Here is an 18,254-nt window from a genome sequence, read left to right on the forward strand (position 1 = left end):
TTCCTGTTTGTGCAGCTGTTCCTCCGCCAGCTGCCGCCTCTAGTGCGCACGGCGTTGGCCAACTCACCGCTGGTCGCCGCGAAGGACTACCGGGGGTTGGCTGAGGAGGCGGACCGGATTCTTTTGGCCACTTCCCGGTACAGCGTTCAGGCTCTGCTGCCTGCCCCGGCTGGGACCGCACCAGAGGAGCTCCGCGATGGTGCTGTGGCCGCGGTGTCGAGCCGCCGACGCGGGGATATGGCCCTCTGCTTTTACCACCGGCGTTTTGGGACTAAGGCTAAGCGCTGCGTGCCGCCCTGTGCTTTCCCGGGCCAGGGAAACGCCAGAGCCGGTGCTCAGTAGCAGCTGTGGGCTCTGGCGGAGCGGATAAGCTGCTGTTCGTCACCGACGGCTTGTCTGGGCGCAGCTGGCTGGTGGATTCCGGCGCGCAGCGGAGTATCCTGCCGGCGTCTGCCGTGGACGCGTTGGAGGGCGGCCACGGGCCCCCGCTGAGCGCCGCCAACAGGACTACCATCCGCACCTTCGGCACCAGGTCTGTGACTGTGTCTTTTTGTGGCCGTAGGTTCACCTGGGACTTTGTAGTGGCTTCGGTGGCCGTGCCTATACTGGGCGCAGACTTTTTGTGCGCGCATAGACTGCTGGTGGACGTTTCGAACGGCCGGTTGATTGACTCTGTATCCTTTTCCACGTACCCCTGCACTTTGGGCGGGCCAGAGCCCGTGGCCCTCGCCAACATGCTGGCTGTGGGGGATGTTTATCAGCGCCTTCTCGCGGATTTCCCGAGCCTGACTGTTCCGACGTTTTCGGCAGCAGTTACTCGACACGGAGTGGAGCATTTCATCCCCACGGTGGGCCCGCCTGTTTTTGCTCGGGCGCGGCGGCTTGACTCTGCTAAACTGGCCCTGGCATGGGAGGAGTTCGCAGTGATGGAGCGACTGGGGATTGTACGGCGGTCCAATAGCCCGTGGGCTTCCCCTCTTCACATGGTGCCTAAGCCGGATGGGCGGTGGCGGCCGTGTGGGGACTTTCGGCGGTTAAATGGAGTTACCACGCCGGATAGTTACCCCATCCCGCACATCCAGGACTTTTCTGCTCGGCTGGCGGGAGCTACCATCTTTTCAAAGGTGGACTCGGTGCGCGGCTACCACCAGGTTCCCGTGCACGCGGCGGACGTTCCCAAGACTGCTATAATAACTCCGTTTGGGTTGTTCGAGTTTTTGAGAATGCCTTTTGGCCTGCGGGGGGCCGCGCAGACTTTTCAACGGCTCATGGACTCTGTTTTAAGGGATTTACCTTTTTTGTTTGTTTATTTGGATGATGTTTTGGTGGCCAGCGCTTCTGCCAGTGAACATTTAGAGCACTTACAGCTGCTTTTTTGTAGGTTGAATGAGCATGGCTTCATTGTCAACCCAGCGAAGTGCCGCTTTGGGTTGACGGAGATTGACTTTCTCGGTCACCAGGTGTCCTCACGGGGAGCTGTTCCGCTGCCTGCACGAGTGGAGGCGGTTTCTATGTTTCCTCTGCCACGTACCGTCAAGCTGCTACAGGAGTTCCTGGGGATGGTCAACTTCTACAACCGGTTCATCCCACAGGCGGCTCATCTAATGCACCCCCTGTACGGGGCGCTGCAGGAGAAGAAGGCGTCACAGGAGGTGGACTGGTCTCCTGACCGGCTCCAGGCGTTTGAGGAGGCAAAGTCTGCCCTGGCTAACGCTACCTTGTTGGCTCATCCCTTCCCTGCTGCTCCTTTGGCCCTCACCACGGATGCCTCGGATGTCGCCGTGGGGGCTGTGTGCGAGCAGTGGGTGTCGGGGGCGTGGCAGCCTCTCGCCTTTTTCAGCAGGCAACTTCGGCCTGCTGAGAGGAGGTACAGTACTTTTGACAGGGAGCTCCTTGCTTTGTTTTTGGCAACTCGCCATTTCAGGTTCCTGTTGGAGGGTTGCAGATTCACGGCCTTTGTGGACCACAAGCCGCTGACGTTCGCTATGGCCAAAGCCTCGGAGCCATGGTCCGCCCGCCAGCAACGCCAGCTGGCCTCCATCTCAGAATTCACCACCGACATTCAGCATGTGGCCGGGAAGCACAACGGTGTGGCAGACTGCTTGTCGCGGGTGCTGATTTCCTCTGTGCACCTGGGGCTGGACTTCGCAGCGATGGCTGCTGATCAGGCTAAGGACGCTGACCTGCAGGCCTGGCGTGCAGCTGTTACGGGCCTGCGGTTTGTGGATGTTCCCTGCCATGGTGACGGATCTTTGCTACTCTGCGACGTTTCCACAGGTCCTCCTCGTCCGATGGTTCCTGCGGGTTGGCGCCGACGGGTGTTCGACGCCCTGCACTCTCTCTCCCATCCTGGTGTTAAGGCATCTGTGAGGCTGGTGAGTGCCAAGTTCGTCTGGCCTGGCATGCGGAAGGACGTCAGGGGATGGGCTGCGGCGTGTGTTTCCTGCCAGCGGGCCAAAGTCCACCAACACATCAAAACGCCACTGGAACCATTCCTGGTGCCGGATCGGAGGTTCGACCACGTGCATGTGGACTTGGTTGGTCCCCTCCCGTCCTCCCGTGGGTGCACTTATCTCCTCACTATGGTGGACAGGACTACGAGGTGGCCGGAGGTTGTTCCCCTTTCCTCCACGTCAGCGGATGAGGTTGCCCAGGCTTTCATAGCTACCTGGGTCTCTCGTTTTGGCACGCCGTCCGACCTGACCTCGGACAGGGGGGCCCAGTTTACTTCGGCGCTGTGGAATGCTATGGCTGCGGGACTTGGGGTGCAGGTCCATCGCACTACAGCTTACAATCCGCAGGCAAACGGCCTTTGTGAGCGTTTCCATCGATCACTGAAGGCAGCCCTGCGGGCCAGTCTCACGGACAGTGGCTGGGTTGACCGTTTGCCGTGGGTCATGTTGGGCCTGCGCTCTGCCCCGAAGGAGGACCTCCGGGCTTCTGCAGCGGAGCTGGTCTATGGTCAGCCACTGAGGGTTCCAGGGGACTTTCTGTCTGTTACGGGGCCTTCGGCGCCTCATCACAGCGTTTCTCGAGCTGCTGCCGAGGCTGTGGTTCCTCTTCCCGTCCATCACTGTTTGCCCCGCTCCCGCGTGCCCAAGGACCTCCTAGCGGCTAAGTTTGTGTTCCTCCGGCATGGCGGTCATCGTTCCCCACTCCAGCCTCCTTACGACGGCCCCTTTTGCGTTCTGGAGGCTGGGCTTAAGAACTTTGTTTTGGACTTGGGTGGGCGGCGGGAGCGGGTGGCTGTTGATCGGCTCAAGCCTGCCCATCTGGACCCGGGGGGCTCGGTGGTACCTGCACTTCCTCCTCGCCGGGGCCGGCCTCCTGCCCCTCTTCCTGCTCCTGCTCTTGCTCCCTCTTCAGACATGCTGCCATGTTTACCCGCTGTTCCAGGTCGGGTTGGTCGTCGACGGGGCCGACCTCCACGGCCGGTTCCGTCAATACCGTTAGAACCTGCACGGGTTAGCCGTTATGGCCGCCCTCTTAATCCTCCGAGGGGGTTCTGACTTTGTGGTTGATGTGTTTGTTTGTTTGCTTGTTTGTTTGTTTTTTTTTTTTTTGGGCCTGTGGCTGCTGTGGAGCCAAATCTGGTGTTTCGGGGGGGCCTGTGTGGCGGTCCACTAGGGGTGCTCGTCACCAGATTAGAGATTGGTTGATGGGGGGGTGTGAACCATATACATAGGGGATTAGTTCCTTCCGTTGTGGGGGTTGTTTTGCTTCCCTGTAGTGTGTGAAGTCCGACAATAAACTTATAGACCCGCTCTTTCGCCTCCTTGTCTCGGCTTCCACATGATAATGTTTTTTATTTTTAATCTCTATATTTTATCAGGGACATTTTATGTCCATAAACAGAAAACAGCAGGTGTTCTGCTGTGTTGTGTTGTGTTGTGTGTATTAGTGTCGTATTCTTCACTGTGAAGAATAAACAGAACTTTGTTTCCATTAAAGTTGGGATGTTGTGTAAAATGTGAAATGGGAAAAAAAAAAAAAAAAAAAGCTGACAGACTGATTCTTAACTCCCTACTGATAACGTGCCGGATGCTTCCTTCCTAACCCTCCTGTCGTCTTCACCTCCCACCCCTACTGTAGAGTTTGTGGTCAAAATTGACCGGTCTCTTTCAACTGCCAGCACAAAAATCCATTTTTCACCACCAAATTTCTATTCAGCATTCTCCAGCTGTGAACAACATGGACCTGGACCTGGAGCTAGATCTGGGCCTGGACCTGGACCTGGAGCTGGACCTGGAGCTTGCAGACTCTGAACCAGACCAGCAGAGGCTCGTGTGCTGGGAAAGGGCAGTCGCCATAAAATAAGAGGAGTCTCCTAAGCTTTCCCCAGCTGTGGGACGTCCAGCAGGTCGATTTCTCTCCAGGTGTCCTCAAACACGCCTCCCCTCCAGGCTGGACATCTCCAGTAGGAGTCCCTCAATGGACTCTGGCCAGAAGAGTTGGAAGCTGGACTTGATGCTGCACTGTTGGCCCTGCCGCCATCTTCATGATGTTTTCCACTCCTCTGTCCTGGGGGGATGGAGACCAGAGCAAGGGTCCACTCTGGGACTGGAACGTCTCCAAGATTTGTTAGCAGACGACAGTTTTCCAAATTGATTGCTGTGACTGGATGGCTTTCAGAACGGTTTTTAAGATGTCCGATAAGGTTCATTAGGCCTTTCTTTGTATTCTTGGTTTGGATTCATATACACAGTCCAGAGGTTATTTTGCCTACCTTGACATGTTTCGGCTGCCAAGCTGCAGCCTTCCTCAGAAGTGTCACGTGACGTTGTCTGGTCGGCTGATTTATACAGGTTTTGGCGCCAGCTTCCTACTGGGTGCAGTAGGATGACAGCGCCATCTGCAGTCCGACTTCTTCAGTACTGTGTCCCAAAACCTGTATAAATCAGCCGACCAGACAACATCACGTGACACTTCTGAGGAAGGCTGCAGCTTGGCAGCCGAAACATGTCAAGGTAGGCAAAATAACCTCTGGCCTGTGTATAGGAATCCAAACCATGAATACAAAAAAAGGCCTAATGAACCTGATCGGACTACTAAGAACGAATCATGGACAAACCTGTGTCAAAGAGTTCCGCTGCATGGAACAGCTGGAACAGAAGAGAGCGCGTTTCCGGAATCACCTGAGATTCAACCTGCGGTGCCGAGACGAAGGCATCATACCATCAAGCCTGGATTTAAAGAACCCCATACCAACGCAGAACGATGACAGAATCGTGAGGAGAGCGCAAAGTGCATTGCTACAGGAAAGGATCCGCTGCACGGCAAACAAGGCAAAAGAAATCAACTTGTCATTAGCACAAAAAACGGCACATTTCAGACAGACATACAATATGGACAAGGACACATACAAGCTGATAGAAACACATCTGAAGCACGCACACGAATGGCAGTTCGCAGAAGCCAAACATCGCCAAGTTAGGAAATTAGAAACACTAATCCAAAATAAACAAGACAGGGAACGTAGCACGCACGACGTAGCATCCAGGAAGTGGGTGCACAACATCTCCAGTCGCTCTTTAACCACCACGGAGCAAAGCGTTTTAGCCCGGGGTCTCAACTATGCCATCACACCCGCTAAAATTCCGTACGACGATTATATTTTAGCTACTGAAATAGCGTGCAAAGCAATAGAAGACCAGGGGGAAAAGTCAGAACTACGAAACGAAATAGCAGGCATTTTAAAATCCGCAAAGCGACCACCAGCCAATATGACTCAGGAGGAGGTGAAAGCAGCACAAACACTCGCCAAAGACAAGAGCTTCACCATATTACCAGCAGACAAGGGGAGAGCCACAGTAATAATGAACACGGAGCATTATGAAAAGCAAATGGATACGATGTTACAAGATTCCAATACATATGAAATTCTAAAGAAAGACCCAACTGAAGACAAAAAGAAGGCCCTGAAATCACTACTCAAACCCCTTCTCAATGAAGAAAAAATAAGTAAGGAGACATACAATCATCTCATCCCCACAGCAAGCATCACCCCTAGAATTTATGGAACCCCCAAGATACACAAACCTGGAACACCGCTTAGACCCATTGTGGATAGCATCGGGTCTGTGACATACAACCTGTCTAAAGCCCTGGTTGACCTCATAAAACCACTCGTTGGCCTCACAGATCAACACTGTAAAAATGCCAAGCAATTGGCCCAGGAACTGAAGGATGTAACAATTCAAAAAGATGAAATATTTATCTCACATGATGTGGTTTCTTTATTCACAAAAACTCCCATAAACGTCACAATACACATCGTACATAATCGCCTCAAGGAGGACAAATCATTAAAAAGAAGGACCCCACTCACTGTCGAGGACATCACAAGGCTCCTGGAATTCGTCTCCACCTCCACCTACTTCCAGTATCGGGGTACCATCTACAGGCAGAAGGAGGGGTTCGCAATGGGGGGTCCGCTGTCTGCCATAATGAGCGGCTTCTTCATGGAAGACCTTGAAGCCCAGGCCCTCAAAACAGTCCCACCACACTGCGGCCTTTCGCTCTGGAAGAGGTACCTGGATGACATTTTGGAAATAACAAGGAAAGGACATACACAAGAACTCACAGATCATCTCAACACACTGGATGACACAAACAACATCAAGTTCACCCACGAAGAGGAAACAGACAGCACCATACATTTCCTGGACCTGGACATAAAGCACCTGGAAGATGGCAGCATTAAAATTCACATATATCGGAAACCCGCTCACACAGACCAATACCTCCTTTGGATGTCAGAACATCCCATTAACCACAAACTTTCAGTCGTAAGAACCCTTTTCGAACGCACAAAACTAATCACACAGGAAGAAGACAGAAAAGAGGAAGAACAACACATCATAAAAGCACTACGAAAGTGCAACTATCCGATGTGGGCCATAAACAAAGGCCGCCAACAAGCAAAACAAAACAAAGACACAAAAAAGAGAACAACAACTAAACAAACTGAGAAACAAAACAGGGCCATGGTGACACTTCCATACATCAGAGGGATCACAGAGAGAATACAACGGGCCATGAATAAGCACAACATCAGCACCCCAGTAAAACCACACATAAAACTACGGCAGTTACGAGTACATCCCAAGGACAAAATAGAGCCACAACACAAATGCAATATCATTTACGAAATACCTTGTTTGTCGTGCAACAAATCCTACGTCGGGGAGACTGGCAGAGCCTTCAACATCAGGACAAAAGAACATCGCACTGAATGCAAAAAAGAAACATCTAAAGCGTGCACACGCTCCTCCAAACGACAGGCAGAGCAGGAACAGCTAAAGTCTGCCATTTCCGAACACTGCAAGAGGGGAAACCACCTCATGGACTGGGATCATGCCCAGATCATCGGCACGGAAAGCAACAAGTACCACCGCTGGATCAGGGAGGCCATCGAGATCCGGAAACGCGCCCCCCAGACTGTGAACCGGGCAGAGGGGGCGTATCAACTTTCCCATACCTGGGACACAGTACTGAAGAAGTCGGACTGCAGATGGCGCTGTCATCCTACTGCACCCAGTAGGAAGCTGGCGCCAAAACCTGTATAAATCAGCCGACCAGACAACATCACGTGACACTTCTGAGGAAGGCTGCAGCTTGGCAGCCGAAACATGTCAAGGTAGGCAAAATAACCTCTGGCCTGTGTATATGAATCCAAACCATGTTTTTAAGATGAGTTACCAACTTCTGCTGTGGTTTCCAGATCCGTCATGTTTTCGTTGCAGTGCGGTCTGAGGACCAGAACATGACCATCATCCAGCGGTGCTCACAGACTGTGTGTCTGTAGACATTCGGACATCATTTCATTTGGTTTTATTTTCATTTTACATAATATCCCTGCTCTCCAGCTGTGGTGTTTTCTTGCTGTTTCGTGTTCCGTCCAGCAGCTTTCTGTCTGCTCGGACTCAGACTGAATCCGAACCGTCTTGTGTTTCTCAGGTGAGCTCCAGCCCCCAGATGTTCATGGACGATCCGCCGTACAGCCGAGCGTTCGGCCGTCAGTACGAGTCGGCGCAGGGCGACAGCTTTCACGGAGCGCCGGGGATCTACACCCGGAGGCCGTCCCACCGCCTCCCGGCTTCGGCCCTGGAGCTCGCCAACCCCGCGGGCCGCTGCAGGTTCCACACCGACCTGTTCGCCGTGGTGGAGAAGCCTCCAGGGGGCGCTCACGGCTGGGAGATCGCGCTGCCGCCGCTGGTGCCTGCCGGCCTGTCGCCCACCGAGGAGTCCGACGGTTCCCTCGGGGGCGACAACTCAGACGGGACCACCAGCCAATCACAGGAGACGCTGCGCGAGGCTAAAGGAGAACATCAGACCATGTGTTTGTCTGATGTTCAGCCAATCAGAGAACAGGACCCAAATCCAAGTCACCAGCCAATCATAGAAGAGGACAAAGACTGACCCACCGGCCAAATGAGACACGGGACAAGTGACTGACAGTTAGCCGAAAACCAGGGTGAGAGCGCGACTCACCAGCCAATCAGAGAGACCCATACCTGACATGCTGACCAATCAGAGAGACCCATATCTGACACGCTGACCAATCAGAGAGACCCATACCTGACACGCTGACCAATCAGAGACACCCATACTTGACATGCCGACCAATCAGAGAACAGGACCCATCTGTAACACCGGTGCAAATCAGAGAGCAGGACACAAGGCTAAATTAACCCACCAATCAGAAAACAGGACACAAATCTCAAGCACCAGCCAATCAGAAAGCAGAATTCCATCTGGCCTGACTTGTAATTGGACACCTGCTTCATTCAGCTACTTTTCTTATGGAAATTCAACTAATTTGTTTGTGTTTTTGTGGAGATAAAGGAATGTCAGTGCTGCTTATAAAAGACCCTTAAATTAAACTGTGTGTTTTGAAGTTTTCAGAATGTTTTTTGTTGTTTTTATTTATTTATTTTTGGCATCTCTCATGGACACGGAGTTCCTGTCACATGCATTAACCATGAATAAGGTTTATTATTATTCGTGTTGCTGCTCAGCCACTGTTGAATCAGCCTCTGCTTTTGTTTATTTGTTTCTAATCATTGCTCATTTAATTACAGAGATTGATCAATTGAATAGTTTTGGTTTATTGCTGGAAAAATGATGTATATCTATGTATCTATCGATCGATTGATTAAATGATGAATAAAATAAGTCTCACAATATTCATAGATGGAGACGTTCGTTGTAGTTTTTCAAGGATTTTATTTTTCTGCTTTAGAATTTCCATAAGAGCTGCGTCCGTTCGATTAGAGTTCAAACTAACAAAAAGCGGTCATTTCTTTTTCTATTTCGTTTCATCCCTACCACCTGCGCACGTCTCTTAACAGGAAGTGTGTAAATCTTACTGTGGCATAAACGGGCCGACAGCCCAGAGCCGCAGTCAAGAACACACAACTGTGAAACGCCACAGCAGGAGTGTGTAGAGGTCGGAGAACAGGCTGTGTTTCCAGAGGAAAATATTTTCTAATGGAGAAAAATTCTTTTCACTTTCACTTTTTCTTTTCTTTTCAGGGGTGTGACGGTTTGAAATCATGATGATATTTCTTGTTTAAGTAAAAATCTGTGTCGCAGGCAGAAGGCAGAAGCCTATCAGACAGTGAGCGCACATCTAAGAGCGGACAACTTGTCAAACGTGGACAACAAACTAGTTTTTCTTGCAATTTCCAGGTTGAGCGGACAGGAAAACGGCCAAAATGTGCTGAAAATACAGCTTTTAAGTCCGTCTTCCCGGTGTCCTGTTGAAGCTACTGTGGTTATTTGGTTTAGTGAAGTTTTGTTACAGAGCAGGGAGGGTGGAGCTCCGAGCTCCGGTCTTCTTCTGTGGTGTATTTCAGGCAGGGCTACAGAGTTACAGCTACCAGTACAAGTTATGTCAACTCACTTCTGTGAAGTTGCTAAATACAAAGATCAGAACTAGGACTGAACTAGAACTTGTTTTTGGATATTCCCTAACTTAAAGCAACCAGACCCCACTAACACAACGGCAGCGAGATCTCCAGACAGCTTCCACCACAACAGACGGCAGGTTCAACATGTCAGCCTCTGCTGCTCACGTCCATGTGGTGAAGAGGCTGCTGCTGCAGGACTCAGCACTTCTGGCTTTTTTTAAATTTCTCTCCTATCTTCAAACGGTCAGGATGTGGCCCTCACTCAGACGAGCATACAAACAGCTGGAGGACGGATTTCCTGGTGGCTGACATGACGTTTGTGATGGCTCTGAAGCAGTAGGATGTCCTCAGATGGTAAGCGATGACAGACACGACCTTCGCCACAAGCGATTCATCGTTCAGCATCAGCAGATTCATGACCGCGGTTTCAGACAGCCACGTTCTGCAAAGGCTTTTGAAAACCTCCTTGCAGAGACGCTCCGTCTTCTCTGGGATTCGTCTCAAGCCGTCCTCGTGGACTTGGACCCAGAGTCGATCGCTCAGCGACTTGCAGATGCTGTCCAAGGTTTTAACGTTGCAGGATATCTTGGCCTTTCTGAACCCGTAAACCACGAGGGACCTGACCAGGTCGTTCAGGCAGTTTCTGTCCGGGCTGGCGGTGGCGTCCTTCTCCAGACGCTTCGTGACGACCTGCGCAATCCTGCAGACGACCGACGGATCGTTCTCCGTCATGGCAGTCCTCACTTTCTCCAGACCAGACCAGTCTTTACACAGGGCTTTCAAAATCCTCTGACACACACCCTGTGTGTTCCCCGGAGGGATCCTCACCCCTCCTTCCTGGACCTGGATCCACAGTTGCTCACTCAGCGGCTGGCAGACGGTGTCCAGGGTCTGGTCAGGACAGGGTGTCTCGGCGTTTTTGAAAGTATAAGTCACGAGTGATTTAACCAGCTCGTCAACACACCGTCTTTTTGGGACGAATTCCGCTTCTGTCCTCAGATGTTCCACGATGACGGTCACAATCTGTTGGACATCTGCTGGATCGCACAGCATCGTGAGAAACGTGTCCACAGGAGTTGTCCATCGTCTGCAAAGGCTTTTGAAAATGCTAATGCAGAGACGCTCTGTGCTTCCTGGACAGACGGTCAGTCCTTCCTCCTGGACTCTGAGCCACAGCTGCTCACTCAGCCGCTTGCAGCTTTTATCGAGGGTCTGCTCAGTGTGGAACGTCTCGACCATTTGGAGCAAATACATGACCAGTGATCTGACCAGCTCATCAACAGCTTTTCTTCCTTGATCTGCTTCAGCTTTACCTTTAGCTTTACCGTTACCTTCTGCTTCAGCTTCCAGATCAGGCTTAGCTTTAGCTTTAGCCTTAGCTTTAGCTTTAGCTTTAGCTTTACCTTTACCTTTCAGATTAGGCTTAGCTTTAGCTTTAGCTTTAGCTTTACCTTTACCTTTCAGATTAGGCTTAGCTTTAGCTTTAGCTTTACCTTTACCTTCCGCGTCAGCTTCCAGATCAGGCTTAGCTTTAGCTTTAGCTTTACCTTTACTTTCCGCGTCAGCTTCCAGATCAGGCTTTGCTTTAGCTTTAGCTTTACCTTTACCTTCCGCGTCAGCTTCCAGATCAGGCTTTGCTTTAGCTTTAGCTTTACCTTTACCTTCCGCTTCAGTTTCCAGATCAGGCTTAGCTTTAGCTTTAGCTTTAGCTTTACCTTTACCTTCCGCTTCAGCTTCCAGATCAGGCTTGGCTTTAGCTTTAGCTTTACCTTTACCTTCCGCTTCAGCTTCCAGATCAGGCTTAGCTTTAGCTTTAGCTTTACCTTTACCTTCCGCCTCAGCTTCCAGATCAGGTTCGAAGGCGACCACAGGTTCAGTCACTTCTGCCTGTTGCATTTGAGGCTGAGCAGCTTCCGGAACCTCAGCCTCTGCAGATCTGGGAGATTTCCTGACAGTGGGCAAAACAGAAGCACAGCGTTTCGCCAGGTCATCTTCATAAATGATGTATCCTGGTATTTCCACAATGCGGGGTTTTCTATCCATGGTTCCTGATTTGGCAAACGAACTCGGCTCAGCAATGTCTCAATCCACCAGGTTTATCTTCCTCTGACTCTAGTAGGTGAAGTGAGAATGTGTATCCTGTGTTTTGAAAGCACAGAAAGCCTTTGCTTTCATCTTGATGACATCATAGGTACCAATGCTGTCACCCTAGCAACCGTTGCTAGGCACCCAGGCAGAGAGAGAGACAGAGCCAGACCAATCCAGCGCTGCAGGAAATACCTGCAGAAACTTCCTGGGAACAAAAACAGGATTCCAGGTTCTTCTCACACAGCAAACCGAGGATTCAGGCAGAAACGCTGGCCGACTCTACGAGAAACACACTGAGAAGCCACGGCTGTCTCCCCTGTCCTCCGTCTCTCTGCTTCACCTCTTTCCAGTGAAGGTGAAATATTTTTTTCTTTTTCTTAATACATATAGTTCTCACATAAAAGAGGCAGAGGGGGCATTTATTTTTGTTATGACACAAATCGACCAGCAGATGTCGCCATTCTATTGTTGTTCTCTTGTGGTTAATGTCATGAGGAGACTGAGCTGCAGTCACTTCTACAGTCTCCACTGTGCTCTACTGATCATTACATGATTAAACCAGAGTTTATATCTACAAATACAGGTTTTAAAAAAAAATCTTCTTCTTGGGAAGATCTTTTTCTCCATACATTAAAAGAGTCTTACATTAACAACACACCCTCATTCCAAAACCGGGTAAAGATTTAAAACCAGTCGATGAGCTTAGATATTTAACTTTGTACAGTAATGATTATAAAATTCTAACTCATACATGTGCAAACTGACTGAAATCTGGGATCACAGTGGAACCCACATTTATTTGTCATTCCTTCAAGCTATTTGGTTTTGGAGAACACTTTATTAGTTTTACTGAATTGTTTTGTAGGAAAACCAACAGCAGCCTGCAGTCCTGTTACCACCAGCTGCATGCCCCACATTCTTAATTCATGGAGGAAGAACACAGAGATTTCCTGTTAGTCCTTTCTACTGAAATATTCTCAATTCTCATTTAAAAAGGCAAGATTTTGGAAAGTTAACGGTACTAGGCAAACAAACGACAATCAGCCTGGGCTGGGCTGACGATACAGATGTCTTTCTCAAAGACAGAGGTCACGTCCAGTAAAACATCACGACAGGGATTTGTTTTGTGAAGTGTCTTACTTAAAATTAAACCTTAAAAATGTGAATTATTTGCCAATTCATAATTCTCCTCTAACATTGATCCATAACATCACTGTGCATGTAGGAAAGAAAACTATAGTCTGTGCAAAACAACACATGAAGTCAATGTTGAAGTGAAGAAAATTATTACATATTTTGAATTAAATGAAATGATAATGTTTTTTTTTTTCATCTCTATATTTTATCAGGGAAATTTTATGTCCATAAACAGAAATTTAAAAACTCTACCCCAGTTTTTATTGAGGTTGAATTTTATCTTAGGTCTCTCACGTTAATTACAAATAATAAATCTTTTTCAATGATTAATATTCACACAGAGGTATTCAAAAATTAAGCTGTCACACATGCAATTCTTATTTTCTAATCTCATTTCACTGTCTGCCATCTTTATTTTGTTTTATCTCCAATTTAGTTCTGTTGATGTTTATTTTTGTATAATTTCAAAGTGTTCTGTACTAAAAGTGTTAAATAAAGGTCTATGGCAAAATAAAAAAAAGAAAAGAAAAAATACCACAGAAACTTCAAAATTATTTCCTAAATGTACTTTTCTAAATTTTCTGTCCATTTTTTTTTTTAAATATAACCGTGAATACTTTTTTAATCTTTTAATCTGTCTTCAGAATTGAATTAAAAAAAAATAAAAGCCGCTCAGCTTTTATTTTGCTAGCAGGTAAAACCCCGACCGGAAGTTGTTTGTTTTTTTCAGTTTCACTTCATTAAAAAAAAAAAAAAAGAAAGAAAGAAACTTTGAGAGAAAGTCTCCGGCTCTCCGGCTCTGCCTCCTCCCGGCTCCCGGTTTATTCGCTGCTTTATTTGTTTGTTTGTTTGTTTGTTTGTTTGTTTTGTCGGTGTGGGCACCGCGCGGATTTGAGACTCGGGCAGGACGAGGTGAGAGGCAGGTTCCGTGTCAGAACCAGGATCTGGATCTGGATCGGGTGAGTCCCGCCGCTGCGCTCACGAGCGAATAAATGAATAAATAAATAAATAAATAACCGCTCCGAACCTGACGGTTCTCTCCGGTTTTTCCTCCGGTTCTTCCCGGGCTCCGTCCGCAGGGCGCTGAGTTCCCCCCTCCGGCCGCGGGGTTCCTCCGTCCCCCCCGCCCCCCTCCGCCCGCCATGAGCATCCAGCCCCGCAGGATCCGGCTCAAGCCGTGGCTCGTGGCCCAGGTGAACAGCGGCCGCTACCCCGGCCTGCAGTGGCTCAGCGCGGACCACCGCCTCTTCCAGATCCCCTGGAAACACGCCACGCGCCACATGCTGTCCTCCGAGGAGGAGAACACCATCTTCAAGGTGCGACCCCTGACCCCTGACCTCTGACCTCTGACCCCTGGAGAGAGAGCGGGGGCAGAGTTCTCACACACAGCTTTCATCCAGTCAAATGTTCTGAAGTGGAAATGGAAATAAAAACAGCAAACACATCCTCAAAAGCAGAGCTAAACTAAAGCTGCAGCAGTTTTCCATATGGGAGAAATTATTATTATTATGGTTATTATTATTAATAACACGTTCTTTGATCAGGAAATGCATGTGTGTGATTCCATTCGACCTCCTGGTGTGAAGACGCTGCATGATTGTTATTCAGAAACACTTTCCAATCGCAGTTTTCATAACGGCTTCAGGAGTACTGAGAGTACTGAGAGTAGTGAGATTACTTCCTCGATTCCCCGTCAGTCTCGTGCGGAGGACGGAGGAGTTCATTGACTCGCCGGCCGCGGCTGAATGACGGCGAGCCGCGGCTCGGTCACGGAAGGAGCTGGACTTCCTCCTGCAGTCGAGTTTCATTTCATGGCCCGAGAAGCGGTTCCTCTTTCAGAGCTTCCTCTTTCGCTTCTGACGGACAGGAAAGTGGAGGGTTGACAGAGCTGGAGGGGGAGTTCGCTCCTCGCTCCCGCCGTCATTTGATCAGGTTTCACAAATCACAAAAGTTCGATTCTGTTATATTTTGACTTTTTTCATCACTTTGATGACTTTCAGTTTTCTTCCTGGCAGCCAAATGAACACTTTATTGATGTAAAACGTGAAAAGCTGTCTGATCAAAAAGAAAACTGAATGTAGAGGTTGAAGAAGCAGAGGAAGGGTTCATAAATCTCAGCGTGAGCAGCGGCGTTGGAAGCTTTCTGACTGAAATGCTGTGATTGAGTGGAATTCCGCGGGCCAGTCTTGGGATTTCTGACGTACCTTGAAGGCAGCGTGAGCCGAGCGGGTGTAAGGCCGGGTCCCTCTGCGTCGCAGGCCTGGGCTCTGGAGACCGGGAAGTACCAGGAGGGCGTGGACGAGCCCGACCCGGCCAAGTGGAAGGCCAACCTCCGCTGCGCCCTGAACAAGAGCCGGGAGTTCCAGCTGAAGTACGACGGCACCAAGGAGACGCCGGTGCAGCCCTACAAGATCTACGAGGTGTGCGACCAGCCCGGGAGCGCAGGTGAGGGCGGAGATCTGTGGGACTGGTGGAGCAACGCAGCACCAGAACCTTTGAGCTGAAATGACTCGATTCCGACGTCCGATTGTTTTCCGTTTCAGACGGATTCGACGACGACGACGAGGAGGTGAGCAGGAAACCAGCTGCAGCCGGTTTGTTTGCTTCAGTCTCTTTACTGATCAGATCCGTCTTCTCCCCTCCAGATGCCCAACCTGAGGGACCTCAATATCAGTAAGAGGCGCATCTCGCTGTCGCCATGGTAACGCTGCAGCCGGCGATGTCGTCCGACGATGCTTTGTTTCCTCAGACCCCGGGATCAGCGACTCCGCCTCCTTCGGAACCTTCCCGCCTGTTTCAGACGTCGGTCACTTCGCCGTGTCCTCAAACGGAGCGTTCGGGCCTCAGCAGGTCATCCCCATGCCGCTGCTGCCGGACAAAGTCCTCCCGATGACCCCCGACCTCCCCATGACCCCCAGCCACGCTCCGGGTCAGATGGTGGATCAGGGAAGCTACGGTCTCCCCGACAGACTCCCGGACCTGAACTCTCTGCCGCCGCCTGCCGCCGCGGCTCACCTGGGGGCCAACTCCATGGAGGCCAGCAGCATGGGGGGCATCCAGGACCAGGGCGACGCCCAGAACCACCAGCCCTGCAAGTACGACCTGCTGAGCAGCGTTCCATGTGAGTCCGAGATCGTCGGTTCAGGATCCCCGTCTCGGTCCTATTGGGTCTTCAGGGTTAGATCCAGTGCCGTGAGGTAACGCGTCGGTCGGCTCTGCGGACGTCACGCCCGGCTGCCGGTGGAGGCCGGGCGTGGCGGCGGCGGCTGGAACAGGTTCTGTGGTTGAAGCTGCTGAAGATCCTGTGAACCGATCGGTCCTGAAACATTCTTGTCTTCTCCGTCTCGTTGCCGTAGTGACGGACCTGGACCTGAAGTTCCAGTACCGCGGCCGGACCGTCGGCTCCCTGACCGTCAGCAACCCGCAGGGCTGCCGGCTGTACTTCGGACAGCTGGAGCCGACCCCGGAGCAGGTGGACCTGTTCGGTCCCATCACCCTGCAGCAGGTCCTGCTCCCGGGGACGTCCGACATCCAGAACCAGAAGCAGCGCTTCTACACCGACGCCCTGCTGGACGTGATGGACCGAGGCCTGATCCTGGAGATCCTGGAGCAGGACATCTACGCCATCCGCCTCTGCCAGTGCAAGGTGTTCTGGTCCGGTCCGGGCATTCCGGAACAGGGACCCCCGAACCCCATGGAGAGGGAGAAGAAGATCAAAGTGTTCAGCCTCAACGCCTTCCTGCAAGGTCTCCGTCTGCACAAGTCTACCAACGCTCTTCACGTTGAGCTGCTGGGAATTCTGACCGAGCCTTCTGGTGTCCACAGAGCTGATCCTGTTCCAGAGAGGCGAAGCTCCCAGTCCGCCCCCCTTCGAGATCTACTTCTGCTTTGGGGAGGACTGGCCCGACAAGAAGCCCAAAGAGAAGAAGCTCATCATCGTCCAGGTCAGCAGGCGGTCGACCTCTTCAGGGGTCATCCCGTTCCTCCGTCAGGGTTCGGTCTGTGGCTCCTGTTGTCCGGTCTGAACGCCCCTCTTCGTGTCCTCAGGTGGTTCCCGTGGTGGCTCGGATCCTGACGGAGATGTTCTCCGGAGAGCTCAGCTGGTCCACCGACAGCATCCGGCTGCAGATCTCACACCCGGACGTGAAGGACCAGACGGTGGAGCAGTTCAAGGAGCTCCAGAGGCTCCTGCAGAGCCAGCACATCCAGGGGCCGTGGACCCTCAGCGCCTCGTAGAACGACCCGCAGGACTCTGACTGGGGGATTCCGAGCAGTCCCACTTCTCCACCGTGTCCACGGCCAGGAAATGACACTCCTTGACACCTTTGGAACTGAACACTTGTGCTGTAGATAAACCTGGACATCCATGCAGTTCTGACATTTACGTCGTCGTTTTTGTTTCTTTCTCTGGTCACATATGAACTACATGACAACACTGCCCCCACAGGTCATCGGAGGTATTACTCAGTCCGCTGCAGCTGTTCAGTGTAACGTTGTAGCCTCTCGTCATGTTACCTGTAGAACAGCTGCGAACGCGTTACTACAGAAAACAAATCATTTCTGTTCAAAACACTTTTGCACCAGTAAAAAAAAAAACAACAAAAAAAGCCAAGTTCTTCCTGTCCTGTAGGACAGCCGCAAACACTGAATCCATGGAGTCTCGTCTATATTCTGGGAAATACAGAAATCATCCGTTTAGAAAACAGTGTCATGAAGCGGACGGCAGATTCAGACCAGCAGGTTCGTCATTCGGTTTCCTCCTTTAGAAACTCCTTTTAACAGAAACTGTTCAGGATTTCAATAAAGACCACTGCAGTATTCAGCTGCTGCTGCATTTTATCCACACACACCTCAGCTCAGCAGCCTCACTGTAGCTCAGAAACACACACTGCCTCCCTGCAGCGCCTTTTCGTTTCCTTGACGGTGAATCTGTCGGCGGCTGGTGATCGGAGACTCCAGCAGCTCGGAGCGATGGGGAACCGGTCGGACCAGACTGAGGCGGCCGACGGGGTCCCGGCTCGCGAACGACAACACAAAAGGAGCTGCGCACCAGACGCCCCGCCGTTACCCAGAGGGCAGCTGAAACCCACTCGGCTGGTTCAGAGCAGCCGCGTT

At 50.9% G+C, this 18,254-nt stretch overlaps 1 protein-coding gene across 1 annotated transcript; it reads left to right on the forward strand.

Annotated features, from left to right (window-relative positions):
• Positions 1 to 13,896: 13,896 nt before the first annotated feature.
• Positions 13,897 to 18,062, forward strand: irf5 (interferon regulatory factor 5). The gene is made up of 9 exons (XM_030113150.1): positions 13,897 to 14,098; positions 14,219 to 14,455; positions 15,398 to 15,584; positions 15,683 to 15,708; positions 15,785 to 15,812; positions 15,889 to 16,260; positions 16,496 to 16,885; positions 16,965 to 17,083; positions 17,187 to 18,062. Exons 2-9 carry the CDS (start codon positions 14,282 to 14,284, stop codon positions 17,373 to 17,375), a joined length of 1,485 nt encoding a protein of 494 aa, XP_029969010.1. The 5' UTR covers positions 13,897 to 14,098; positions 14,219 to 14,281; the 3' UTR covers positions 17,376 to 18,062.
• The last annotated feature ends 192 nt before the right edge of the window (positions 18,063 to 18,254 follow it).

The sequence above is a fragment of the Salarias fasciatus genome, chromosome 17, assembly GCF_902148845.1.
Source record: "Salarias fasciatus chromosome 17, fSalaFa1.1, whole genome shotgun sequence".
NCBI lineage: Eukaryota > Metazoa > Chordata > Actinopteri > Blenniiformes > Blenniidae > Salarias > Salarias fasciatus.

Bases quoted from the DNA above. Each gene is read 5' to 3' on its own strand.
- irf5 (XM_030113150.1), top strand. From the start codon at position 14,282: ATGAGCATCCAGCCCCGCAGGATCCGGCTCAAGCCGTGGCTCGTGGCC. The intron at 15,813-15,888 runs GTAAGAGGCGCA...TTGTTTCCTCAG, and splicing joins CCTGAGGGACCTCAATATCA to ACCCCGGGATCAGCGACTCC. The intron at 16,886-16,964 runs GTCTCCGTCTGC...TGGTGTCCACAG, and splicing joins CCTCAACGCCTTCCTGCAAG to AGCTGATCCTGTTCCAGAGA.